This window comes from Rhinolophus sinicus, chromosome 16, assembly GCF_057876585.1.
Source record: "Rhinolophus sinicus isolate RSI-liver-muscle chromosome 16, RSI-T2T, whole genome shotgun sequence".
Classification (NCBI taxonomy): domain Eukaryota; kingdom Metazoa; phylum Chordata; class Mammalia; order Chiroptera; family Rhinolophidae; genus Rhinolophus; species Rhinolophus sinicus.
In genome coordinates, this window is record NC_142516.1 from 9,292,571 (window position 1) to 9,317,966 (window position 25,396).

Genomic DNA, 25,396 nt, shown 5'->3' on the forward strand with positions numbered 1-25,396 from the left:
ACAGCCAGAAACACTGCCATTTAGTCCCGACTCCCCCTGTACCACCTCCACTTGGGCCCAGGCCGCAAAACTTACTTTGTTTCAGGCTTTTCATCTTATAAAAGCTGTGTCAGTGTTGCTGAACTTTTCGCAAGAGGAAGAGAACATGCTCAAAGAAACCCTGGAGTATAAGGTAGGGCTCCCTGGTCGGCCGTCCAGCTTCTAAAAATGGAGTTCGTGATCCCAGTACCAGCAGGTGCAAGCAGCCCACAGCTGTGTTATCTATCAGCTTAGAAGGTGCTTTTGGATGAACTTGACTAGGGCGGTATTTACTGAGGACATGCTGTGATGCTTTGTGCCCACAGGTCTGCGCTATACTTGACCAACCGACCTCGTTTTCCAAAACATTCATTGATACCACTTCATCAGTAGCCCTAGTCTGGTCCAGCACCCAGACTTGAAAGAATGAAAAAATTTCAAAAAGTACCTGCATAAATTATATAATAGGAAAAAATGCTATGGGAAAAATACCTGTAATTCCACCACCTTGTTCTTATGAACTCGGTTTTTTCTCACGTTTTCCTCCCGTAGAATGGGCTCTCGACCCTGCCTGCAACCATTGTCTTCACTGCTCTGCTCTCAGCCAGAGGCAGGATGCGTGGGGGCGGGAGGGGGTGGCCCAGATATGCGGGAGGCTCTTTCAGCGTCCGCTGCACCTAGTCCTGATTCTCATCTCAGGAGCCTTTCCTGTTTCAAACACAGATGTCATGGTTTGGGTCCAAGCCAGCTCCCAAGGGCAGCATCCGGCCATCCATCTCCAACCCTCGAATACCATGGTCCTAGATGGAACTACCCAAGGATGGAACTCCATGGCTGACACTTTTTCTGTGAAAAGAACACTGACACACCAGTCTGGGTGGGTTTTTAATCACTGTAACTGCAGTATTTTGTACATGCGTCTAAACATTGTTTACAAGACTTAAGGCCCACTTTCCTGCAGACTGATACGAACCTCAGGAGGTAACTGATCCTGTCATTCTGGTCACAAACGGGAGGGTCCTGACACTACCCATGTTTCCAGTGCTGCTAACATCCCAGCCCGGCCAGCACCTGTGTGCACGTGAATCCTGTTAATGTTAGATCTTAAAGCTGAAGCCATCGGCATCTGGCAGGGAGGAGGCACCTGATCCCTCACGTAGTGGACACCGGAGTAAAGAGAGCCCTTTGAAACGGTGCCCAGCAGGCCAGACTCACCTGCTTCTGCTGGGAAGAGCCAACTCAGCAGGGTGGCTTTCATTTGTCCCCTTCCCTGTTAGCACGTTTTGGTCCAGGTGAGTTAGAAGAGGCTTTTTAACCCTTCCTCTCAAAAAATTATTTTACCTTGTTTCTCAAACTGCCTAGAACTTTAGATATGTACATTTTTAAGACTCTCTGGGGCCAGTGTGGATGAAAGAATACGCAGCTGGCAGTATCTCATTTTACTGAAGAAAACTAGCAAATGTATAAAAAGATCCTTAGTACCAAATACACTCAATTGCCTTTTTAATGAATGTACTTGTCTTGGATAGGTTGCTGTAAACCATTTTAAACTGTTTTTTATAGCTGAAGTTCTTCACTATGATAAACATGTATTCTGTTTCATAAAGTCCATTTAATGGTGTTCCTAAAGGAAAATCAGAGCATCCAGAGGAAACTTTGTAAGATTGGGATTCCTGTGCTTCTGTAGCTTCACTAGCATTCTATGGCCTCTGCTTCCCGCAGAAGCAGTGGTGTATTTCATTTGCTCTGCGCTGAATTCTGGGTTGTTAACACTGAGCAGATGCTACTCACGTTTTCTACTGTTAAGCAGTCTGCGGTATTCAGAGGAGGCAGCAGCTGTCCCGCCCCCCAGCCTTGACCACCACTGGAGGTGGTCTGCCCTGGATGTGGAGCCACCTCTCTCACCTACCCCCAAATAGTTAAGATGACACCAGTCATATATGGCATCCACAGCCCGCAGCTGGCTGAGTACTTGACAGCGTGCAGGTGGCTCGTGGTGACTGATTAAAAACTTGTGTTCATTATCATTTTGCCCTGGAGAAGCCGCAATATCCAATCTAAAGGGAAACGATTTATTCATTTCATTTGAGGAAAGTCTCATTGATTAAATAAACTGAATTAATAACTGGAGCTGCTAAATTTATTGTTAGCTCCTGATGTAAAGTTGTTTCTCAGTTATGCTTAGGGTTATAGTTTCTCACAGAAAAACAGGATTTGCAGAGTTAACCTGCTACATGTGCACAGACCTAAACATACCAAGCAAGGGCCGCATCACCTTCGTCCCCGCTCGTGCTCCCTGCCACCCAAGTGACCCATCCTTCAGTTACCTGTCTCTCCCGACTCCTCCCTGCAGATGTCCATTCTTTTTAGAATGCTATTTTCCATTTACCTGGTGGGGACAACACAGGAGTCCCATCTGTTCTGTAATTTTGATGAGGAAGAGGTAGCGTTTCCACCTGTTCCAGGAGAGGATCCCAAAGGTCAGGCAGTGCAGGGCTCGCCAGAGGCGGCTCCAGCAGTTGGGAGCCTGTTCTAGTCCTCTGGCCTCTGCAGCCCTTGAGCTGGTCTCACCCCCACCGTCCCCCAGCAGGTCTAGGTGTAGTTGTGGGCCCATTACTCAGCCTGTACTTGCTTAGAGGATTCATTCTGATTAGGCTTTCCTCCTGCATGTTGAACTTCCTTCAGCTTTAAGAGGAAGATGGATGATTCTAAGTGATTTCATGCACTTTTACGTGTATAAACATTCTGTGATACACTATATATAGCCCTTTATAAGCTTTGGATCTGGACGCTCCCTCCATGTTGTAAATAGGGACTGTATTATCTAAAATTGCTGTAGAAAACTCATTTGTGGTGCAATATACTTTTTGATTAAAGTTCTTCAATCCAGATGCAATTACAGTGGGTTTTACTTGATACAGTTTTGTGTCGGTATTTGACTTATTAAATTTAGTACATTGTCTCCTATTTCATACTTCAAGGACTACAGAGCATTTGTCTTTCAGAAAGAACTTCCCCAGAGAGGTTGGGTGAATGAATACATGTAATTTAATGAGCCAGCAGCGTAGGCCTACCCCCCAAGAACGGTGGGGGTTCTGCAAGAGTTGAGGACTGTGTCACTTTGGTCACCGTCTATCTCCAAGGCCACATGACAGGGGAGCGTCAGGAATAGGAATAGGTCCTTGCCTTTAGCAGATTGCAAACTCATGATGTGCGCTAAAAAAGGAAAGAAAACCAAAGCATCTTTGCTCTTCAAAGAGGCGCTTTTTAGTAGTTCTAAGGAACAAAATGTTCTTTTTATATCTATAGGCTGATTGTGACCTGTTTCTGGCTTTTAATCCTTTAAAGAGAGCTGTCAACTTCACGGTGAGACTGTTTCTGCCCCACACACAGCCAAAGCCGGCGTCAGGAGATGGTGAGCAGGCCTGTCTAAGGCCTACTCTCGAAAGACTCCCAGTGCAGGCACACAAATTGAAGACTTTAAAAGCCTAGATCAATTATTGAATGTTTGGCATTTTATTAAATTAAATAAGCTCCAAAATTACATACAAATCAAAGGAATAAAAACAATAAATACTTATTCAGCAAAACATCTCTCCATAGCAGCCAGCAGCACTGTCACCCAGGCCTGAGGTACTGCTGTGGCAAGAGGGCTCAACGGGGGTGCAAGTCTGCCCCCTCCACATGGAATTTCCAGAACAGTCAACCCCTCATTTATTTCCATTCCATTCATTACCCTTTTTTTTTACATACATGAAACACACTGCAAAGTATATACTAATAAGCCAAGAGCTTTATTGATGCAGCAGGCACTTTACAATGAACCCAAGAGAGCCCGCCTTCTCTGGGAGGATGGGATGTCTGTACAAACCCTCAGGGGTTTTCCACTTCAAAAACACAAGCTCTCCCTTTCCCAACAGCCCTTGGATCTGCACCTGCCCAAATCATCCCCATTTTAAACAGGCAGTGCACACAGGTACACCTGACCAACACTGGCCAGCTGCGCTGGCAGACGGTCACAATGTCAGTTCTGCATTACTCGTGAACAAAGGCATAGACTATCAGATCCTGCAAAGGATTTAGGAAACAGTAAGACAATTTCTCCCTCCACCTGGAAAATAAAATACACTTCAGTGGATGCATGTCCTGAAATCATTGGGAGTTCCTAGGAAGATGGGCCATTGTCAATCCCTTCTTCATCAGCCTGTGCATCCAAAATTCTTCTCAAGGTAACATGAGTCTTTTTTTTTTTAAACAGTCTTTCTCGCTGTAAGAACTCTTATAATGGAGCCTAGTCCTCCTACTGCTAATGCCTGTGGGAGCAGGAAAAGGAAACATGTCAAATGATACCCAATGAGACCGGGATGGACAAGGGGGAGGCTGGCTTGCCAGGGGAGATGGCACCATGCATTCCCTGACCTACGTCCTCCCATGTCACAGACCTGGACAAGGATGCCTGCAAGAGCACAGGCACAGGACAAGGCAACAGAGCCCACACTCTAGGGACAGAGCCCTGTGCTGGAGCCAAGTGTCTGGGAGTTACTAGCTCTTTAGGCAGCAGAACTGGGCTTGAGAACATTGTTACCAAGCACACATAGCACAGTCCCCCAAATTTCCCTTCTGACAACTGTTCCTAGGCACTTAGACACTAGCTCATCAGAGCTGCCCCCGAGCCCTCATTAATGCCAAGAGGGCTGAGCACCAAGATGCTGCGAAGGGGCCCAAGGGCCCGGCCTCTACACCTTGCACAGGGCTTGCTCAGTTCTCCCAAGCACCACAGCCACCCCACTTACTAAGCCCAGGAGCTCGTCTTCCAGGCCAGCAGGCAGAGCCTGCCCAGCAGCAGGACCAAAGGCCACAACTCCAGCCCAGCACCACGGCTGCCCAAGAGACTAACCCCTCAGTAAGAAGACAATTCCCTTAAAACTCAATGGAGTCTTTTCAGAAGGACGTCGTGTTAGTGACAGCCTGACTTCCTGTGATGGTGGGCGTGCTTCCTGTAGTTCTGCAGGGCGAGGGGACACTGGCACACAGGCTTGACAAAAGGCTTTACTCTTGCAGCAACCCACGTAAAGGACAGGCACGGCTTTTTATCCTTCAGGTGGATGAAGACCCTTTCAAGTGACTGTCAAGGTTTCTGCCACTACTCTGCCCTGGGGAGGCCGAGGCCGGAGCAGGAAGCCCTTGGAGCTGGCTGGAGGCCTCAGCCTACATTCCTAAGACCCGCCCCTGGACCACCACCTCCACCAATGCAAAGACAATATTAGGAAGCCGCCGCCACCAGCATGCCTGCCCCCCCCCCCCAATCTGGGACGCCCCGTCTGCCTTGCCATGCCGTCACCAGGCCCCGTGACCTAACCAGCATAAATCAGCAGCTAAAGCGACTGTGATAAGAGACAGTGGAACCCTACTGGGTGCATCCCTGGCAGAGGTAAGTGATCAGATGTCCCAGGTCTTTAGGCGTGGCCCCTTGTTCTCATGTACCTATCAGATTGCCCTGTTTGTTTTGGAAAATCTGGCTTGCTGATTTGAACCCTGGGATGGGGGTAAGCCAGCGGGGGCCTGCATGGGCAACGTGTTCACCTACCTTTTCATGCCACTGGAGTAACACTGCGCTGCTATTTTCTGTGGGCTTCTCAAACCCTTTATAAATGTACTTCATGAGCAAGTCAATGCCATTTCTGTCCAGTGACTGCACAGCCTGCTCGATTTCGCTGCTCTTAAAATTTGTAAGGACTTTCAGCACCACGCCCTGGGCTCGTTCCTACAGAGGAAAGAAAAAGGGAGTGAGGCCCAGAGCCACAGCCAGGCACATCCACGTCCCCCACTGCAGGCACAGAAACACCAAACCAAGTGGTCAGAATTCACCAGAAACTGTACACTTTCTAATTCATTTGGGATGGTTAAATAAGTGGAAGGAAACTCTTTTACTGATTTAAATTTCAAAGTATCCCTTATTTATGCCAATTAAGTTATTCCACTATTTTGGGGGGAATAAGTGGCTTACTGGGGAGAAGCGTCACTAATTTGGATGACACCAGGAGGGCCTTAGACACCACAGGATCATACCGGTGGAGATCGACTTTAAAAACAGGCTTATCTGGCTGCAGCTTCACTCTGCATGCACCCCCAGCAACAGAGGTGCCATCTTCCCTCAGGCCAGGGAGGCCCCACTGATTACATCAAGATGCTGTCAAAAGATGGCAAAATCCCAGCTTCAAAGAGACCCCTTTCCCTGGACCACGTTCTAGCCTCAGAGATGAAATGTCAGACAGCCTCAGTGATGCAGTAAGCAGCACCACTTTATCTTCTCACCTAGTTTTTAAAAGGCAGGAAATCTTAAAAGCACTGAAAATCCTTACGCAAATAAACCTCTTCAATAGCCTTATAAAAGCATAACCACTGATAAGTCCCACGTGGCACATTAATTTATAGCTTTATCAGCAAGGGCTGGGCTGACTTCTCACCCGTGAGGCCCTGGGGAGGGGTGATTGTTTCTTTCGGGAGCTTTTACTATCAACACTGACACTTTGATGTCAGGAGTGCCAGGAGGATTCCATGGGAGCATTGCCCAGTGCCAGCTGAGACACTCACTGCTGCAGAGACAAAACACGCTGCCTGGAGCCCCGGGGAGCTCACGCTTGGCTGGGGACATGGACAGCCACAGCCCCGGTCCCGACGCCACCCAGCAGAGCTGCAGCGTGACCCCCTTTACCTTCACGGCTTGATTCTTGGTGTTGACAGGCGAGTTCCGCAAGGCTGCATGAAAGGCCCGAAGCATGTCCCCTGTGCATCAGCGCTTGTTAAGGATGGCTCGGCACAAGCATGTCCCTGCTTTTATTAGTGAACGCATCTCAAAACAACTCGAGAGAGGAGGCAAATGGCATCTCATCCACACCCTCTCACCTCCCACTGTGGCTTCCAGGTGGGCATAGCCTGTTTAGAGGGTAGCCTATAGCTTTCCTGAGCCACACGGAAGGTGGAGGGCACCTCTGCCAACTCTGCATGCCCCTCCTGCTGCTCCCTAAACCTCCCCCCTCAAAGCAAGTTTGGACACTCCCTCCCTTTGACCCTGGAAGGTAGTAGCAAACAAACTGCTCTCACAGGGTAACTTCCAGCAAAATCTGATTGAGCTCGCTTGCACCTGCGCAGTCGGGCACCCTACTAGATCCTCCCAACTACGTGAGGTTATCACGCTCACCTTCTTGTTCTCCAAAGGGAAGAACAAAGGCACAAACTGAGCTCTCCTAACTCTCAATCCAAAGTTTTGTATATCAGTTAAACTGTTAAAGAAATTAAGATGTGCTAAAACATCTATCTTCCAAGACCTACCCAGGCCAGTGAGATCCCAACAGCTACCAGGAGGGAGGTTTATTAATCGACGAACCACTGGAACAAACGAGCCAACCCTCCCCCATTCCCCAAACCTTTTTAGTTGCAATCCTGACACACGATTTGCGGAGTTCTGAATACCCAGCACTCAAAATTACAATCTGGGTTAGGTCCCCAAAGGTGACACCTATTTTAAACTAAATTACATCAGCCGACTTTCATTTCCTCATCTGAAACATTGGCTTCAGCCAAAAAGCTTCAAAAATAGAACAAGGAAGGGCTTCTGCCCAATCGGGTCTTCACTCCTGTTCATGCAGCGATCCCCACGTGTGAAGAGACAGAGCCTGCAGAGCACAGCCGAGTCCCGTCTTCCCTAGTGTGGGCTCCATTTTGACCGAGCTGGGCCCATGCCACCCTGCAGCCACTCCAGCCCAGCTCCCGGCCCCTGGCTGGGCTCTGATCCACTTTCCACATTTGAGAGGCAGCCCACCCCCGATTATCTAGCAGCTTTAGAATTCCTCTTCCCCAGCCAGGCAAGTGCCAGTGTGACATTAGCCACTGATAACTTCTACCTCAGAATTCTTTTTTTGGTGTCCCAGAGCAATAAGCAGAGTCCCACAGGCTTAAAAGGAAATGTAGGCTGGTGCTCTTCACTATCCAGCAGCAAGGTTGGCAAACAAAGTCACTCAGACGGTGGATGGGGAAAGGTAGGGTAACTAGTCCATGGGGGCAGTCAGTTACCTCAGAACTGCCAGTCTACAAGCAGTCACTGCAGGTGTGGATGGGTAGAGGGCCTTCAGCAGCTAGGGAGATTTGGGGAGCAGGGAGGGCACACCATTTACCAAGCTGGCCTCAGGCCCTTCCAGACAACCGGCTGTGCAGGCTGGGGAGCCGTGCCCAACCCTAGTCTCCTCTAGATCAGGGTTTCTCAACCACAACACTACTAACGTTTTAGACCAGATGACAGATGTGGAGTCTGTCCTATGCATCATACAATATTTGGCAGCATCCCTGGCCTCTACCCACTAGATCCCAGTAGCACCTCCCAAGATGTGACAATCAAAACATCTCCCAATACTGCCACATTTCCTCAGGGGGAGTAGAGAGTGCAAAAGCACTCAAAACCACTGCTCTGAACAGATCTCTGCCCCAGAGGACCGAAGGTGCTTCAGCGAGGAAGAAAAGGAACTACTACTACTTTAAAATCCCTACAAGGTCTCAGATTGTGTGCCAAGTGCTTTCACATGTCATCTCATTACAGCTAACGACTCTGCGACAAGAATCATTATTCTCATTTTAAAGGCAATGAATTTGAGGCTCAGAGAAGGGAACTGACCTGCCCAAGGTCACAAAGCTAAGCTGTCCAGCTGGCCTTTCAAACCCAAGTACGCCTGACTCCAAAGCCAAGCTCTTTTTACAATCCTCTGCTGCACTCCACCCACAGACCCAAGCTGCACGTCCAGGACACCTGCTGTGTGCCCAGCACTGTGCCAAAGCCTTCTGGAATGTTGTCCAGCAGTGGTCCCCTGGAACCTAAGGCCAGCATTTCTCCTGCTTTTAACAGAGGATGCTAAGCTTCAGAGGGTATGTGACCTGTTCAAGGTCACACAGCTATTGCATGATGGAGGTGGGTGTATGTGTGGGTACACAGCCCATGTTCTTTTTACTTCATGTGTTATCTCTCACCATGACTCGCTTCCATATACAGTACTAGGGCAGGTCTCCTCCCTACGTTCTCCCACTCCAATCAATCAAGCCCTCACCTCTGTCCTAAGACTCCTAGAAGTCTGTTCTACAATTTAAATTCAATCATCTAATTTAAGTCCAATATCTGGCACATGGTAAGGACTCTAAATATTAGTTCCTTCCACTTCCCTCCCTGGGTCCCACGTTTGCTAGGATTTCAGTTCTCATCTACTAACCTCCCTTTCCCCAATCCCAGGAGGTACCCTCTCCATGGCAACAGGGTTTCTGATACTGCCATTAGTGGAGACACTGCTATCTCCTGGAGGTGCTAAGCCAGGCCTCCAAGCAGTGACAAGGAACCTATCACTAGTCAGGGGCATACGAGAGACGACCTTCAACAAATGCCTGCAGCACCAGGACCAACACAACAGATAACCAGACCTTGTTCTCCCATCTGTGGAGGGTTCCGGGCCATAGGCCTGACCCTGGACCCTTTTGGCACCACATGCCCAAGAGTGAGGTCCTACCCCAGATGCACAATCAGCCTTCCCTCACTGGGGCCATTCTCATGCCTCCATTTCACCAATAGGGTAAGCAAGGTGACCATGATGGGGCAGGAAATACACCTTTGAAAACACACTCCTGTCCAAACAAAGTCTGAAGGTTTTTGTTTTAAAGGCACATTGGAGGAACACTGAGGACTCCTCCCAAAGGCAGTCTATGGGCCTGACTTCCCAAGCTGAGTCAACTGATTAAACACTCAGAACCTGATTTATATACAGCATGAGCTTCCAACCCTACCCTGGGCAAGTGTGGAGGAGGGGCAAGCACTTCCTGTAACACCATTTAAATAAAGAAAAATCCTTCCTGTGAGAATAAGTCAGTTTCCTGTGTTCAAACTGCTAAGGGACCAACCAGGCTGTGACGACCACCTCTATTTTTAATCTTGTTTTCCAAATGCTTGTTTTCAGTGGCCACAAAAATAGTTATTTCCAGTTGTGGGGATCTACTTTTACATTTCACTTCTTGCTCTCTGGTTTTTCTTAGCGCTAAACTACTAGTGTTGTTGTTGTTTTTTTAACCACTGCTTCCTGCACAAGAAGGCTATTGAGGGCAGGGAGGCAAAACTCACTTGTTGAAAGTCGCTAAGCCCATCAAGATCCAAAGCCCAAGATGTTCGTAGGAAACAGAGTAGGCGAGAAAGAGTGGCACTAAGCTGAAGGGTCAGACTGATTCTGGGGTGGAAGGTGCGCAATCCCAGCTCTCAGGTCCGGACTAAGACTTTAGCCTTCGCTCCCTCTTGTGTCCTTTCTTCCCCGCAGCCATCCACCCACCTATTTTAGTGTGGTGCTGCAATCGGGCCAAGAAGTGTGCCCAGGAGCCGCCCTGGCCGCTCAATTACTCACCGGTGGCTCACCTCGGTCCCTCCTACCGGTCAAGCCCTAGTACAACCCTATTTCCTGCAAGGGAGGGATGGAGAGATGGGGCTGTCCAACGGACAGCCTGAGGGGATGAGGAGGCAAAGGGAAGGAACGAGGCCTCACAGAGAAGTGAGCGGCCTGTTAGGGCCGGAGACACGTCCGGCACACTACTGGGGCGCCGAGAGCCGGTCCACCAGGGTCTAGGGACCGCGTGGGGCTGCGCTGCTGACGGAGGCTCCGGGAGCCGGGGCCAGGGACAAGAGGAGTGGGGAGACCGGATCGGAGGGAAGTGGGGAGCATTCAGACTGAGACAACCTGGCCCGACAGGAGCCGGATTGGAAGGGAGTTGGGAGACTGACCAGAGGGGTCGCGGGTAAGACGAGTGGGGAGCCGGCCTGAAGGGGCCCGGGCCCGGGTGAGGGAAGTGAGAAGGCCGGGCCAAAGGGGAGCCCAGACCGCCCCGCTTGGGAAGGATATTGCCGCAGGAGCCCGTCCACCTCGCTAGGGTCCGGGCCTGGCTCGCCCGCCGCCGCCGCCGCCTCTTCCTGCTCGTCCACGAATTTGTTCTCGTCAAACTCGTCAATGTCCACCCGACGGAATCGCGAGGACAACGTGTTCCGGGCCATGGCGGGGGCTCAGCGCCCGCTCAGCCAGCTCCGCTCCCGACCCGACCGCCGCTCCACTCCGCTCCGAACCGGCTCGTTCTCGGGGGCGGGAAGCTGCCGACCGGCTCCTCCTCCACCTCCTCCGCGCGCAGTCGCCGCCCGCCCACTTCCGGCCCACGCCGGAACCGGAAGTGTAGATGGGAGGGAGGGGCGGAGACTGGCAGGCGACTGGCTGGGAACGCGGGATTACCCGCGTGGTAGTCGCCCCGACCCACACGCTACTGTCCCATCTTCGTGGCGCCTCAGTCTTCTCGTCTGAAGAGCTGGCGCACTGTCCGCATGCAGGCCGGGCCTCGTGGACGCCATTACTGCGCTCGTTCTGCGCCCTCCCTTCTGCATTCGAGGAGCCCTTGGCCCTGGAAGGACCGGCGCGTGCACAGCCGCGAACTCGAGGGGTCATCACTGCCCCAGACTGAGAGGACACGGGGCCCGCAGGAGAAGGCGCTGGGCTCTGCATGTCAATTCCGGGCAGGCTTTTTGGGGGAGAAATCTTCGAGCTGAGTTCTGAGGGATGAGTAGTAGTTCTTAAGCCCCGGGGAGTGACGGGGGTGGAGGATCCTAAGTCTCAGATTTTAGGAGCCGTGAACGCCTCCACACTGAGCTCAGAGGAGGCGGCCTCTGCCTTGTACACAGTGACCCTGTTGTTAATGGACTAGGAGACTTTAAGGACGTTCAAAGTGTATCTAGGGTGCTGACAAGACAATGAAGACCTTTGGACTTCAGGGTGCGGTGGCACTGCGTGTGTGGGTGCAGAGATGAAGGTGATCCTGTGGCCACCATCCTGGCAAGAAGGGCGAGGTCCTGGGAGCTAAGGAGTCGTGCCTGGCTGGAGAGCATATCCTGGTAGGAAGCCCAGAGTCTGAGGTGGGGATGGGAGGGGGTAGGGCAGAGTCAAGGACGACTCTGGTGCTAGGATTAAGTGCCTGGGCTGTTACTTGAAGGGTTCCATTAATGGGCCTTAGCCTTAGACTAAACTGGGTCCGTGTTTTCATATAATAATACTCTTTTTAATAAAGGCCAGTAGTTAATGAAATGTGACTTGTTTTTATTGATTTGAATATTTCTCATTGAACTGTGTCTGCGGATCGAAAAATATACCAGACTCTGGTATATATGGTATCTTGGATGCTAAAGATACTCCTACAGTACGGAAATAGGTGCTGAATAAAAGTCTCAGGGGTCCTGGAAACAGGCAAAGCCCGTCTGCCGTTCAGCTCCATATGTTGGAAGAAATCTTTGTGACCCAGGCAGGCCACCAGACAGCAGAAATTCGTGTCCCCAGAACATCCTGGTCAGGGGGAACTTTACACCAGAAATGACCATTTTACAAGTAAGGAAATAGCCGCCAAATAAACTGGTGAATGAAATAATGTACCTGCTTATGACCATGGACCTCCATTCCAGTCAGGAAGGCAGAATTTTAAAAACCTCTACTATGGTAGGGTGACTGTGCTGAGGGGGAAATAAACAAACATGCAGGGCCTGGGAGTGAGTACCTTAAAGTGGTCAAGAGAAGTCCCCCTGAGGGGGTGACACTGATCAGGGACCTGAAGGAAGTGAAGGTGGGAGCCAGGCAAAGGCTCAGGCACGGCAGGCTTGGTGTATTCCAGAAACAGCAAGGCCATACTGGATCAGAAGAGAGAGAGAACATGGAAGTGGAGGGGATTCTATAGGGCTTTGCAGGCTGAGGAAAGGATGTGATCTTAACTCACATGGGACAGCCCTGGAAATTCTGGGTAGAGCAGTGATGTGATCTGACTCAACTTTGAAAAGGGTTCCTCTAGCAGCTGTGTTGAGAACACATGGGAGCAAGAGCCAAAGTAGAGAGGTCATTTAAGAGGACACCAATGGTCTAGGTGACAGGCAATGGTAGTAGCTCAGGCCAGGCAGGTGACAATAGAGTGGTGGGAAGAGATCAGGTATATTTTGAAGGCAGAGGCTACAGAATTAGGAGCTGGCTCAGATGTGGCATGTAAGAGGAACAGGAGTCACAGACGACTTGGAATCCAGAAAAGATGTACACAATTGTATACCATGTTTCCCCAAAAATAAGACCGGGCCTTATATTAATTTTTGCTCCATTAGGGCGTATTTTCAGGGGATTTCTTATTTTTTCATGTACAACAATCTACATTTATTCAAATACAGTCATGTCATCTGGAATATCATAACGAACTAAATGTGTCTGGCTGAGATCTTAACTGTGGCTTATTTTCGGGGTAGGTCTTATTTTCGGGGAAACACTGTAGCTCTAATAGAACTATAAGCAATTGGGAAATGTGACAGCAAAGACCCAATGCACTATTCAATTTCCATTTAAAACTAATCCATGCCAACATTGCCCTCCGTCTGCCCTCTCCTTCCCATATCCTTCCACTTCCTAAAAGTCTCTCATTGTGGTCTGGGGTAAGGCTCATTCATTCGTTCATCCAACAAGCATCCACATGCAGGTCCTGGAGACTAGGAAAACCAGGTGTCAACCATGGTTCTGCCCCCAGAGAAGTTCCAGGCTGGCTGTGGAGACAATACATGAACATTTGAACTCTGGGGATAAAGACAGGATTGCACATAAAGCTTGGGACACAAGACAGGTTGTGTCCCAATTCATTCCAAAGCTAAAGATCATTAACTCCAGAAGGGGGTGAGAGAAGGCTCCCTGGAAGTGATACCTGATAGCAACATGGGGACAATCTGGCATTAACTAGAGCTCAAAGAGGTGTTGGTATGTTTTTGTTAATGGCAATGGAGTGACACTGAAGCACTGATTGCTGGTTGGGGCAACAATAAAACTGCTGTGTCAGAAAGCCTGAGCACCCTCCTTGCTTTGTGAATTCCCCTTTAACTTTCAGGGCCCGACTCAAATGTTCATTTCACCGGGAACATTAATAGCGGTATTTTGAGCGATTGTTACGCATCAGGTCTTGCGATAAGAATTTTCCAGGTGATAGCATCCAAATCCTCATAAATACCTCATTTCACAGATGAGAAAACAGACTCAAAGAGGGGAAGGTATTTGCCGAGTCTCAGCTAACACCAGGCAACAGAGCAAGAATCTGAAAACCGGTCAGTTTCACTAAATAAAAAGGCTTATGAATGCTCGTTCCCCGGCCACATGGCTGCCTCCACTAAAACATTTATGGAGTTGGGTTAGAGCTGTCTGACCCCGCCCACCTCGGACTTTAAATTCCTGAGGCTGGGGCCGTGTTAACTCATTTTTGAAAACCCTCAAACCTAATCTCCTCCACTCCCTGAACAGGTGCCACGCTCAGAGCAGCACAAACTGGGCGACCTGCAAAGATTTACCCAATAAATGAATGAGTAAATGAATAAATAAATGACTGAGTGAGTGGACGAATTTGAATCCTATGCCATCTCTGCTAAACTGCCTCTCATCCCGGGCAGGCTTTGGTCTCCTCAACTGCTCTGCTCAGGGCGTGAGGACGGACTCAAGTAACCTCCGGGGTCTTCGGAAGCAGCAGGGACTACAGAGAGGGATTGGGCGGGCTGTACCACGGTGCTCCTCGCGGCGTTGGCGGGGGCCGGAAGGGGTGGGGCCAGGGCTCCCTCTCTGCGACGCCATTGGCCGCGCCCGCCCTCACCCGGCAGTAGTTGCAGAGGTCAGCCCCTTTTCCTCTTTCTCTGAGAGCGAGAGGCGGCTCTGGTGATTTGTGCAGCCATGGTGAGGGCTGGGGAATCGGGTGCCATCCGTGCGCTGCCGGGTTCGGGAGCTGGGGTGGAGGGCGCAGGGTGAACGCTGAGGTCCCATCTGCCAGTTGGGCCTGTGGAGCGCCGTGCGGAGTGACCTAGCGCCACTCAAACCGGTCTTTTCCTCCTTCCTACCGGCTTCGACTAGGAAAGGTGCGCGCGCGCGTGCTGCCGCGGCCTCGGTCTTACAGTCTGCGGAATGGGGATAGCGGCCCGGCCTCGTAGCAAGCTTGGGGTGGGGATGCTGATGGCGAGGCGCGCGCCCCCCTGGGGCTGACCGTAACGCAGGTCGGGGGGAGGGTGGCCAGTGGGGGAGGCCTCGACGAGCGCCGGAGGAGTAGACGGCGCCGCCAGGCGTTTAATCTAGACCCTTTCTTGGTACGCAGGCCAAGATTAAGGCTCGAGATCTTCGCGGCAAGAAGAAGGAGGAGCTGCTGAAACAGTTGGACGACCTGAAGGTGGAACTGTCCCAGCTACGCGTCGCCAAAGTGACTGGTGGCGCAGCTTCCAAACTCTCTAAGATGTAAGTGACGGGCCGCGGCCTCTCTGGGCGGGGGATGGAATAAGTGTATATCAGGGTATTTGAGGTTGTCTTAGGGAGGTGTCCGTTTAAGTGCCGGTTCAATGGATCTGTGGTTATGCCCTCCTAACGAGCTTTTCCGGGATCACCTGCTCACGCCTAGCCGTGCGGGAGACCCTCTGGCTTTGACCCTGTGGTCCTTTTGCCCTCAGTGCCCTTGTCTTCTTTGGCTGGAGGTAAAACTGGGTGTCCCCGAAGACTCATTTTAATCCTGCCATCCAAAGCCTAACTGGACCTTTTTCTTTGCCTCCCATCAGCATTTGGTTTTGTTTTTTTTTTCCCTCGTTGGGTAAATAGAGTCAGTTGACCTGGGCACAAATTCCATTTCTGCCACATCCTACCCTATGGCATGTTGGCTCAACACCGTTTTTTTTCTCATATAAAATGGGCCCTCAACACCCTTCCTACGGTGGTGGGAGGGGGTTGGATGATCTTGGGAACATTTAAGCAAGATTCATGCTGAATCCTCAAGACCAGGTTTACCAGCCGTCTGCTGAGTGAGCCTCCTCTTGTCCCCCAGCTGCCTCTTAATCAACATGACTCAGATTCACCTATCTCCAGCTGGTTCCTAGCTTCAGGCTCCCCACTCCCCCATAACATTTCCCCCTCCCAGGTAGCCCCTGCGGTAAGTCCTTAAGATTACCCTTGTTGCCCAGCTTGTAGCATGATTCCTTCCAGACAGCTCATAGCCTTGGGATGTGTGGCCTGGGGTGGAAGAGCTTTGCTGATCTGCCCTCCACCACTCCTTATTAAGCCTTCTCAGTGAACATTTCACAGCTCCTCAGAAGCACTGGACACTCTAGCCCTTCCCTGTTCCCACTCCTGGGATGCCCATCTCCCAGTCTCTCAGGCCTCACCCCGAGAACACCCTCCTTCCGGCCTGGGTTAGGTGTCTCCTGGGTGAACATGGGTGAGCTGGTGGGGAATAGCGCTGCCCTGTGAGGTCTGCATCAGGCCCTGATCTTAATTACACGAGGTGCCTTGGGGAGCGCTGTGTGTCTTAACTGATGTCTCTGTTTTTGCAGCCGAGTTGTTCGTAAGTCCATCGCCCGTGTTCTCACCGTCATTAACCAGACTCAGAAAGAGAACCTCAGGAAATTCTACAAGGTGAGTGGGGGTATGTGTGTGTGGGTGCTTGGCTTCAGAGAGCAAAGTTCTAGCCCTCCCTTGGCGAGGGGATCAGTATAAAGAGATTCTTCTGCTGGGGTTTGGGGGCCGGGCTTTGCCCAGACACGGTTGGGCTTTCTAGAGCCTTCTCAGCTTGTGGATGGGTTCGCCTTCTTTCCAGCATCTTCCACTAGCATTTGGCATGCAGACTGCATTTCTTCGGGGCTGCAGTTGTCAAGAAATCAACAGTGTGGTGGGAGTCTGGCTGGAAACTTGAGTTTTGGATGCAGTGTCACCAGCTGAGTGAGTTGGGGTGGTCTGTGAGGATTGACTGAAATATTTTGTCTGCCTAGCACCGTGTTGTCAGTCACTGCCAAGCACCTAACAGTCTTGTTTTGGGGATCAGGACCTCAAGGCGTAGAGAGGTTAAGTTGTTCAGGGTCACCTACAGTTAATGGAGTGATTGGGCCTAAGTTCCAAACCACGTCTTGGGGAGAAGTGGATTGAGTGCTCCTGGGAGATTTCAACAGGTGCATTTTCTGGCCCTTAGTCTTATCAGGGTTCAAGCAGTGAAGCCAAACCAATAGGAGACTATATATGTGTGTGTGGACATTTGCTTTGTTATAAGGAATTGGCTTATGTGATTGTGGGGCTTGCTTATTAGCTGTCCGCAAGAGAAGCTCATGGGCAGGCTGGAACTCATGACACAGGTTGAAGCTGCTATCCCGCAGGTGGGATTTCTTGGGGAAAACCTCAGCCCTTCCTGAAGGTCTTTTCAACTGATTTTGTCAGGCCCATCCAGATTACCCAGGTTAATCTCTTAATTAAGTCAACTGATTAGGGGCTTTAATTCACCTATAAAATGGCTTCACATCAACTTCCAAATTAGTGTTTGAATAACTAGAGGGCGTGCCTGGGCTAGCTTCACAGGGGACACTGTCATGTGAGGTGGCAGGGGGGTCGTACTGCCACCCCTGGATGTATGCGTTTTTGTCTGGGAGCATTTTTCTGAGGAGTGGGTTAGAAGCTTTCATCAGGCTCTGAGGGGACCAGGCCGAGGTGGTGCCTGGAAGAGTTGTCTTTGCCACCGTCCAGTGAGTGCACCCATGCTGGGCACCACTCGGTGGGAGTAAGGTCTCTGCCTGTGTCCGCGCTGTCCAGTAGACTTTCTGCGGTGATAGGTGTGTCCACTTATCTGCTCTGTCCCGTACGGTCACCTGGCCACGTGCCTGTTGAGCACTTAATATGGCTATGATGACTGAAGACTGAATTTTTATGTAAACAGCACGTGGGGCTAGTAGCCACTGTTGGGCAGCAGAGCTCTAAGGGGCACGAGGTCCTGACCTGTGTCATCTGATGTGAGGGATATAAGTGGACAAAGCATGGAAATGCTTCCAGGTTCCCTCATCTGCTTAGCGTTTTTTTCTGCAGTCCTCTGTCCTGTGCCTCACCCCGCCACCCAGGCTGTTGGTTATTTCCAGAAAGAGCCTGTGCTATCATTCTTCTGGGCTTTTGTGCACCATTTTCTTCCCCTTTCAACTGGTGTCCACATTGATCGCTTTCGAGGCTTTTACCAGTCGCTAGGTGAAACCTCCCCACCAATGGGCCATTTGTTACCTGTTTAGTCTTCCCCACCGTGCTGGGAGTTCCTTGAGCAGGAACCAGGTCTAATTGTCACCTAGCCAACACCCAGCACAGGGCCTCAAGCCAAAGAGCGCCCCAGAGACCTTTGCAGAACAAAGGAGAGACCATGAGAGCTGCCTTGGTCTAGACCCGCTTAGTGGGAGCCAGAGATGGAGAGATGCTAAAGGTCTGGGAGCAGGAGGGCAGGAAAGGGGGCTTTGCCCCTGAGCAGGGTGACCTTGGCCAAGCCAGATCTTCCCTCTGGGACTCGTGTTAAATGGGAACATTGTCACAGGGAACACCACAGGTAGCTGGCACAGCCTCCAGATTTACTGAGTACCGCCTTCAGCCCTCCCGTACACACCAGCTGGCGTAATTTAAGCCAACAGAACAGTGGACCCCCCCTGCTGTGACTTGGTGGATGCCATGTGCCCCTTACTGGGTTGGCTGTGATGTTGACTCCGTGGCAGGAAGTCGGGTAGGTGGAAAGAGAACAAGTAGGAAGTTGGGTGATTGGGTGCAAACCCCAGTTCCTCCATAGCTTTACTGGTATTCAGACAGGTTTACGGGCTTTTCAGCTCTGTAACTCAACACTTTTTAAAAATGGGGATGATTCCCCCAAACCTTGAACTTGGGAGAATTACATGAACTAGTAGCAGGGTGTATGGCCTGCGTATTACATCTCGGTCTGTCTCCAGTCCCATGTTGACAGTCCCCTACTGGGCTGGGTGTCATAGACAGCTCCTTACGCTCGTGGCTACAAGTTAACTTCCCCAGCCCAGCCATGCACCTTAGTCATTTCCCAGGGCTTCCTAGTGCCCTCCTGACACCTTAGTTCCAACCTCTGGGGCTTCCTTAGCTACTGCAGAAGCTCATAAACCCTGGTCCTCAGATTCCTCCTGCTCTCCGTCACCCAGGGCAAGAAGTACAAGCCCTTGGATCTTCGGCCCAAGAAAACGCGTGCCATGCGCCGCCGGCTCAACAAGCACGAAGAGAACCTGAAGACCAAGAAGCAGCAGCGGAAGGAGCGGCTGTACCCACTGCGGAAGTATGCGGTCAAGGCCTGAGCATCACAGCGTCAATAAAGCACAAACTGGCTGACATTGCTTTGTGTTTGCAGGGGTTTCAGCTAACCGTGCCAGAGAGAGGGGCTGGTGTGCGTCCATGGCAGTCCTGGCCTCAGGGATCTTACGGTTACTTTGGGCCTGTGGCGTGGAAGTGCCCTGACTGTCCTTTCACAAGTTCATTCTGCCAGGCCTCATAGGCCTTGGGCAGGGAGAGGCAAGGGGCATGAGATCTGAGAGCCATGCGTGGTGATGTTACATTCAAGAGGCTGTGGATGCTTTGATCATGCCAGTGGATTTGGCGTCTTGCCTAATCAGCAGCTCCAGACACTAAAAGTTTCCCATCTGGGGTGAAGGCGCAGGCGTGGGCCACATCCAGGGCTCCCTGCCAAAAACATGTCAGTGGGCTTGGGGGATACACGTCCTGCCTACCCCCAGCCTCTTGGCAGGCCTTTCACTGCCGTTGGGTGCTATGGCCACAGGCCTTACCTTCAGGGTCTCAATGCACTTTCCTGTTTTGCAGTCCCAGACTTTGACCTGGAAACAAAATCAAGCAGAAAGACAGGGAGGCCTACCACAAAAGCATCCTTGAAATCACCTTGGGGATGAGCCCTAGCCAGCATCTTATCCTCTTGATCTGGGCTTTGTTGTCTGGGAGGTGTATTTAATATGGCCAACGTAATATCTGAAGCAAAAATTGAGTGCAATACAATTTCCTTTCCCCCGAAGCTATTTGTCATAAAAATGTCACTAACATGGAGCAGCGCAGAGTGCTGCCCTTGGCACTCTACTGTTTAGGGCAAATAGGGATGTGGACCTCTGGACAGTGCTGAGGGTTCTGGTAGGGAGGACATTGGTGGGTAGGAGATTGCCAGGGAGAGAGGCCTGGTGGGGTGGGGTTACCATGTGTGAGTAGCCAGCGCTGGCCAGCTGCAGCTCATCAGGGGAGAAAGCTATGCTCTTCACCCAGGTGACATGGCCCTTGAGCTGGACAAGCAGGCTTCTGGTCGAGGGCTTCCAGATGTGGATGGTCTTGTCCCAGGAACCAGATGCCTAGACAGCAGACAGCTCTAAGCCCATGCGTTTGGAGTCTGCACGCTTACTGGGCCACAGAATGGCCTAGAATTCAGGGCAGCCCAGCTCACCAGGAGACCAGAGGCTGAGTAGCACAAACAGCTGATGTTGCCACTGTGACCCTCCAGTTCCTGGTAGAAGACGGCTGGGGTCCCTGTCCGAAGGTCCCAGATGCGAATGGTAGCGTCCCAGGAGCCAGTAGCCTGCGGGCAGCTGCCATGAGCATGAACCAGCCAATCCACGCCCGCCCTCCTGGTTCCTAGCTGAGCAGACTCAGAAAGCAGGCACCACTTCAAACCCTGCTGAATCCCCACCTTGCAGACAAGGGGACAGGCTCAGAAGAACAGTCACCCAGTCGAGGTCTAGAATTCTAACCATTGCTCAGCCCTAAATGGGTGGGGCACCCACTTTCCCACTCAAGTTTTAGGGGCAGAGGTGGTGTGGCTCACCAGGCAGTCTGAGCTGGGTTCGAAGTCACTGCTTTGGACGGAGTCTTGGTGCCCTCTTAAGTGGCGCAGTATCCGGCCAGACTGAAGGAAAGAGCCCTGAGCTTCGGAGGGCAGCCCAGAAGCTTTACAGTGCCAGCAGATGGCTCAGACCCAGGCCCTCCTTACCGGGCTACCTGGGTAATAGGACAACAGCCCGTGCGGCTTTCCAGGCCTTGAGAGGGCATTCCCGGCAGGGGGAACCTCATGGGCATGAGAGCTGATGTGTGTGGGGAAGTAGCTGCAGCTGGATGCCAGGGGGTCCTGGGTGCCAGGTATAGACATTGGCAGTAGGGAAGATGGGACGACCTTTCTGCGACCGGTGTGAAGGGTGAGGGTGTGTCCCATCTGGATCCCAGGCCTCTTGTCTGGCTATCCCTCCACATACCTGCACCTCCCAGAGCACCACCTGCTTATCCCAGCCACCCGATGCCAGCTGTTTGGAGTCAGGGCTGAAGCTGACCGTCTCCACACTCCGTTGGTGACCTGTGAGGTGGCACAGGACACAGCAAGGTCTGAAAGGGACCCCCGGGCTGCCATCTTGGCTCCTAGTCCCATCCAGCCCACTCACCCTTTAGGACCTGCAGACACTTGGCTTCTACTACATCCCACAGGCGGATGGTGCGGTCACAGGAGGTGCTGGCAAAGAGGCGGCCATCAGGGGAGAAGCGGCAGAATTTCACGGGGCCTGGAGCAGGGGGCTGTGGTCAGGGAATGGGGCATGTCCTCCACCTCCAGCTCGCAGTCTGATACCTGCTGATCCTTCCAGCCTCCGCCTACGTCATCTGTCCTCACTCGCCTAACCCTCACCATCCACCTAGAAATTTCTAGGCCTCTGTGCCTGGGCCTGGAACACCCAGCCCCTATTTGCCCCTTTGGAAAATCAATACCCAATCAAATGCAGGCGCCTCCCAGAAACTCCAACAGCCCAGCCTAGGTTCAGTGCCTCCTTTAGCTCCCCTGGATTTTCCCTATTACAGCATTATTCCCTATGATTAATTACTGTATGTTTTCTTAGTCTCAGTTACGTTACATCTACTGAGTACATCTACTGGGCACTAGGCAGTTTGCATTATCTCAGTACCCCTATGGGATAGCAACTATTAGCCCCATTCTAAATAGGAGGAAGTAAGAGACTCAAAGAGGTGGCGTGACGCTGTTACAGTAAACATAGTCTACCATAGATGAACCCTAAGGACACGCTAAGAGAAGTAAGCCAGTCACAAAGAGAAATACTGTATGATTCCGCTTCTACAAGGTACTTAGAATCGTCCAGTTCATAGACAGCAGAAAGGCAGATGCTGGCTGGGGAAGGGAGGAATAGGATGTTTAATGGGTATAGAGTTTTGGTTTTGCAAGATGAAAAGAGTTCTGGAGACTAGTTGCACAACAGTGAACGGATGTAACAGCACTGAACTGTACACTTAAAAATGGTTAAGATGGTAAATACATTTTTTAAAACAATTTGTTGTAAGTGGTAGACTCTGAATCGGTCTGCTAGAGTCAAAGGCTCTAGCCCCAGGGATCAGGTCCTGTCTCCTTTCCCTCCTGCCTCAGCCCTGCCCAGGCTATCTTGCGTGCTGCCCAGCTCAATGGTCAGGTTAGTGTGGTAGGCTCTGCAAAATGCCAGAACATGAACCCCAGTCTCCCCATCCTGGCTGAGGCCCCACCTGTGTGGCCACCCAGTTTCCACAGCAGATGCCCGCTCTGGGTCTTCCAGCCATACACACAGCCATCCTCCGAAGCTGTCAGCAGCATCTGGCCATCGGGAGAGAAGGCAGTAGAGTTGACCTGAAGTGAGAACACAAGGGGTCCTACTCTGGGGCAAGAAACACTTGTCTGTTCATCCTTGACCCCAAACTCCTGGGCCAGCCCCAAACAGGCCCCCAGAAGCCTGGGGTTGGAGAGGGGATTTCACGCTTCACTCTACATCCAGAGCCCAGAACCCAGGAACCACTCTGCAGTCAGAGCCAAGAACCTGGAGCTCTCTGGAGCCCTGTAAATCCTGAACCTGAAGCCAGAGGCTAGAACCTTCTCTAGAACCAGATTCTGAGCCAAAAGCCCATTATAGAGCTGGAGTCCAGAATTAGATCAAAATCTACTGTTACGCCCTGAGTCCAAAGAACACTGGAATCAGCCAGGAGTTTGAGCCCTCTCGGGAGCCAGAGCTTAGAATCTAGGGCACATTCTGGAGCTGGAGCCCAGTGAGCACTCGGGAGTTCCCGCCACACAAACCTAGGAACTATTCCAGCCGCGAGCCTAGAGGCTGGACAGAGCCCACTGGCCTCACCTCTCTGCGGTGCCGGCCGAAGAATTTCACTCTCCCCACGACCAGCGTCCCTGGGGCCCCGCTGTTCATGGGCCAGCGGCCGGGCCAGCCCCGCGGGCTCCCTCCTAGGCGGGCGCTGGTTGGCCCGCAGGCCCGGGACTTAGGGCAAGGGGAAGGGGGAAACTGTGTACAAGCAGTCTCCATGGCAATCGGGGCGGGGCGTGCAGCCGCCATAGGGGTCTCTGGGAAGTCAGGAGGAGACGGACCAGGAGAGAGAGTTTTCAGCTCCGGGGAGGTGGGGCCGCAGCAGGCAGGACCGTGGGCGGCTCCTACAAGGGACTTGGGCAGCTCCAGCCGCGCAGTGCTGCCGCGAGAGGGCACGCCAGCCCCACACAATGCGTCTGCCTATCCCTCTGCACCGAACCCCGGCGATCAGTTTGCATAGGACCCACAGATTCCTTCCACCAGCCTGTTTCTCCATCTGCACCATGGGGAGGATCATCCCTGCCCCCAAGGGCTCCAAACGACCGCAGAGCTGAAGAGCCCCCATGGAGAGGACTAGAAATGATACCCATTTTTGTCCTCCAGGATGTGAGGAGCCAGAAGTTGTGTAAAGCACAGAGCACTAAAAAGTGGGGTCACTGTTAACGTTACTGGCAGCACAAATTGTGCCAATCTGAGGATGTGGAGGGAGGCCCCAGGAGCTGTCAGAATCCTTGCTGGATAGTTCAAGTTGAAACGGGGGAGAACAGGACTTGGTTTCACAGTCCATTTTACGGATGAGGGAACTGAGTCCCCAAGATGAGAGGGGACCTGCCCAAAGTCACTCAGCCAACAGGAAAGGAAATGGGACTTCATCCCATGTCTGTCTGACCCTGGGCCTATATTGGGACCACCTGCCATGAATTCCAGGGGTCTCACAGCAGTTGTCCAGCTCCCCGACTCTTGGTACATCTGGGAAACTGAGGTCCTGATGGGGCAGATTTGGCCCAGTCGTCCAACACCTCTACGGCAGAGCTGGGTCTATTACCCAGCCTCCTCCCCACAGTAGGACAGGGGTGGGGCTGAGACACCTTGCGCCCTACTGTTCAGTGGATTCCAGATTCCTTGGGGTGGGGGTGGGGCAGCTGGGCTTTGGGAGCTTCAAACTCAAGGGTTCCCAGTGGTGACTCACACCCCTCCCCACAGACCTCTTTGCCAGAAACCCTTCTCGTGAGATCGGCTGAACTCCTGCTCTATTTTAGGTCCCAGACAGTCAGGCGGGAGACGGGGTGACAATGGCAGCTTTGAGGCAGCCCCACCCCCATCCTAATGCCTAGAGGGCCCCAGGTCACTGAATTGAGTCTTCAGGGACCCGTCTAAGTTGGACCTCTAAAGCCACCCCTCACCCCTAGACATGGGTCCCAGACACAGCTCCCCCATAGCTGGCTTCCCAGGCCCTCTGCTGGCACCCCCCAGCCCGTGACCCATCTGGCATTTCCCCAGCCACCTAGTTGAGAGCCCAGCTCATCATTCCCAGAGCCATTTAGACAGATCTGTCCACCAGGCCCAGGGACCCCTCTGCCAATAGGGGTGGAGCTAGGGTTAAAATCTTTCTCCTCAACCCAGGGGTCTGGTTGGAACCACCCACCATGAATTCCAGGGGCCTCAGGGGCCAAAGCATCATGTTCACCTCTCCTGCTTCATCCTGCCACTGTCCCTACTCCCACCTTGCTCCCTAAACTCAACCACAGGGACTTTTCTTCCATTTCTCCATCCTGGGCCTGTGCACACAGAGTTCCCCACCCCTTGGCCTGTGCTTACTTTCCAGTCTAACTCAGCTATCACTCCCCTCACCCCTGCGGCCTTGCCTTGCCCATGCCCCAGACTAAGTCAGAGCTCTTGCTCCAGAGATGGGGCATTAGAGCCACAGGTCTGGGTTAAGCTTGGGTTCTGCCAACGACCAACTCTGTAACCTTGGACAAGCCACCTGATCTCTCAGTGCCTCAGTTTCCTCAGCTGTAAAATGTGGGCGCTCACAGTGGATGCCTTGTTGAGGAATTAGTGAGATGGTGCCCATCAAGTTCACCTGATGTGCAGTAAGTGCTCACAGCAGGCAGGAGGCTGTGACATACTCCTTTGTCCCTTTAGCTTAGAGCCCAGACACATATGCCCTTTGCCAGGCTCCCCCAAGGGGCCCAGGACCACCGCATGGTGTAGAGAGGACCTGGTCATCAGGGGCTGTCTGGCTTCATGCTTGGCAGGGGCTGTGCCTGCAGAGTGTGGTCTATGGCAGGGGCTGGGGCACTAATGTCACTGTCGTGGTGGCAGCAGAAGTATTACACTGGCTCAGGTTCTGCCCAGTGCACTGTAATTGTCATTGTCCCT

The 25,396-nt window shown here is 52.0% G+C and overlaps 4 protein-coding genes across 8 annotated transcripts in view; 2 read left to right on the plus strand and 2 right to left on the minus strand.

The window, feature by feature from the left end:
• Window positions 1–2,907, plus strand: part of GOLGA1 (golgin A1) — a 42,347-nt gene extending 39,440 nt beyond the window's left edge. For 2 of the 3 annotated variants that reach the window (XM_019728551.3, XM_019728552.3), the window contains exons 22-23: window positions 86–172; window positions 742–2,907. In XM_019728551.3, coding sequence (XP_019584110.3) covers window positions 86–172; window positions 742–822 — 168 coding nt within the window. In that variant the 3' untranslated portion in view covers window positions 823–2,907. The remainder of the gene's footprint in view (window positions 1–85; window positions 173–741) is intronic. The other variant, XR_002137095.3, reaches the window with a different exon arrangement.
• Window positions 2,908–3,793: 886 nt separating this feature from the next.
• Window positions 3,794–11,212, minus strand: ARPC5L (actin related protein 2/3 complex subunit 5 like). Its single transcript, XM_088792814.1, has 4 exons — window positions 10,934–11,212; window positions 6,734–6,805; window positions 5,606–5,782; window positions 3,794–4,331 (listed from the first exon to the last, which is right to left on the minus strand). Exons 1-4 carry the CDS (start codon window positions 11,081–11,083, stop codon window positions 4,269–4,271), a joined length of 462 nt encoding a protein of 153 aa, XP_088648940.1. The 5' UTR covers window positions 11,084–11,212; the 3' UTR covers window positions 3,794–4,268.
• A 3,470-nt stretch (window positions 11,213–14,682) lies between these two features.
• RPL35 (ribosomal protein L35) lies at window positions 14,683–19,240 on the plus strand. The gene is made up of 4 exons (XM_019728550.3): window positions 14,683–14,801; window positions 15,214–15,350; window positions 16,433–16,514; window positions 19,055–19,240. Exons 1-4 carry the CDS (start codon window positions 14,799–14,801, stop codon window positions 19,202–19,204), a joined length of 372 nt encoding a protein of 123 aa, XP_019584109.1. The 5' UTR covers window positions 14,683–14,798; the 3' UTR covers window positions 19,205–19,240.
• On the minus strand, window positions 18,651–23,242 carry WDR38 (WD repeat domain 38). 3 transcript variants are annotated; one of them, XM_019728549.3, is made up of 9 exons: window positions 23,051–23,242; window positions 22,431–22,518; window positions 21,332–21,448; window positions 21,149–21,246; window positions 20,725–20,805; window positions 20,347–20,478; window positions 20,105–20,254; window positions 19,691–19,738; window positions 18,651–19,586 (listed from the first exon to the last, which is right to left on the minus strand). In XM_019728549.3, the coding sequence occupies exons 1-9, from the start codon at window positions 23,231–23,233 to the stop codon at window positions 19,512–19,514; spliced, it is 972 nt and encodes a 323-aa protein (XP_019584108.2). In that variant the 5' UTR covers window positions 23,234–23,242; the 3' UTR covers window positions 18,651–19,511. The 3 variants fall into 3 exon arrangements, with proteins under 3 accessions (XP_019584108.2, XP_019584107.2, XP_019584103.2); XM_019728548.3 differs by having other exon boundaries at window positions 19,377–19,586; window positions 22,431–22,551; XM_019728544.3 differs by having other exon boundaries at window positions 19,377–19,586; window positions 20,347–20,538; window positions 22,431–22,551.
• Window positions 23,243–25,396: the final 2,154 nt, after the last annotated feature.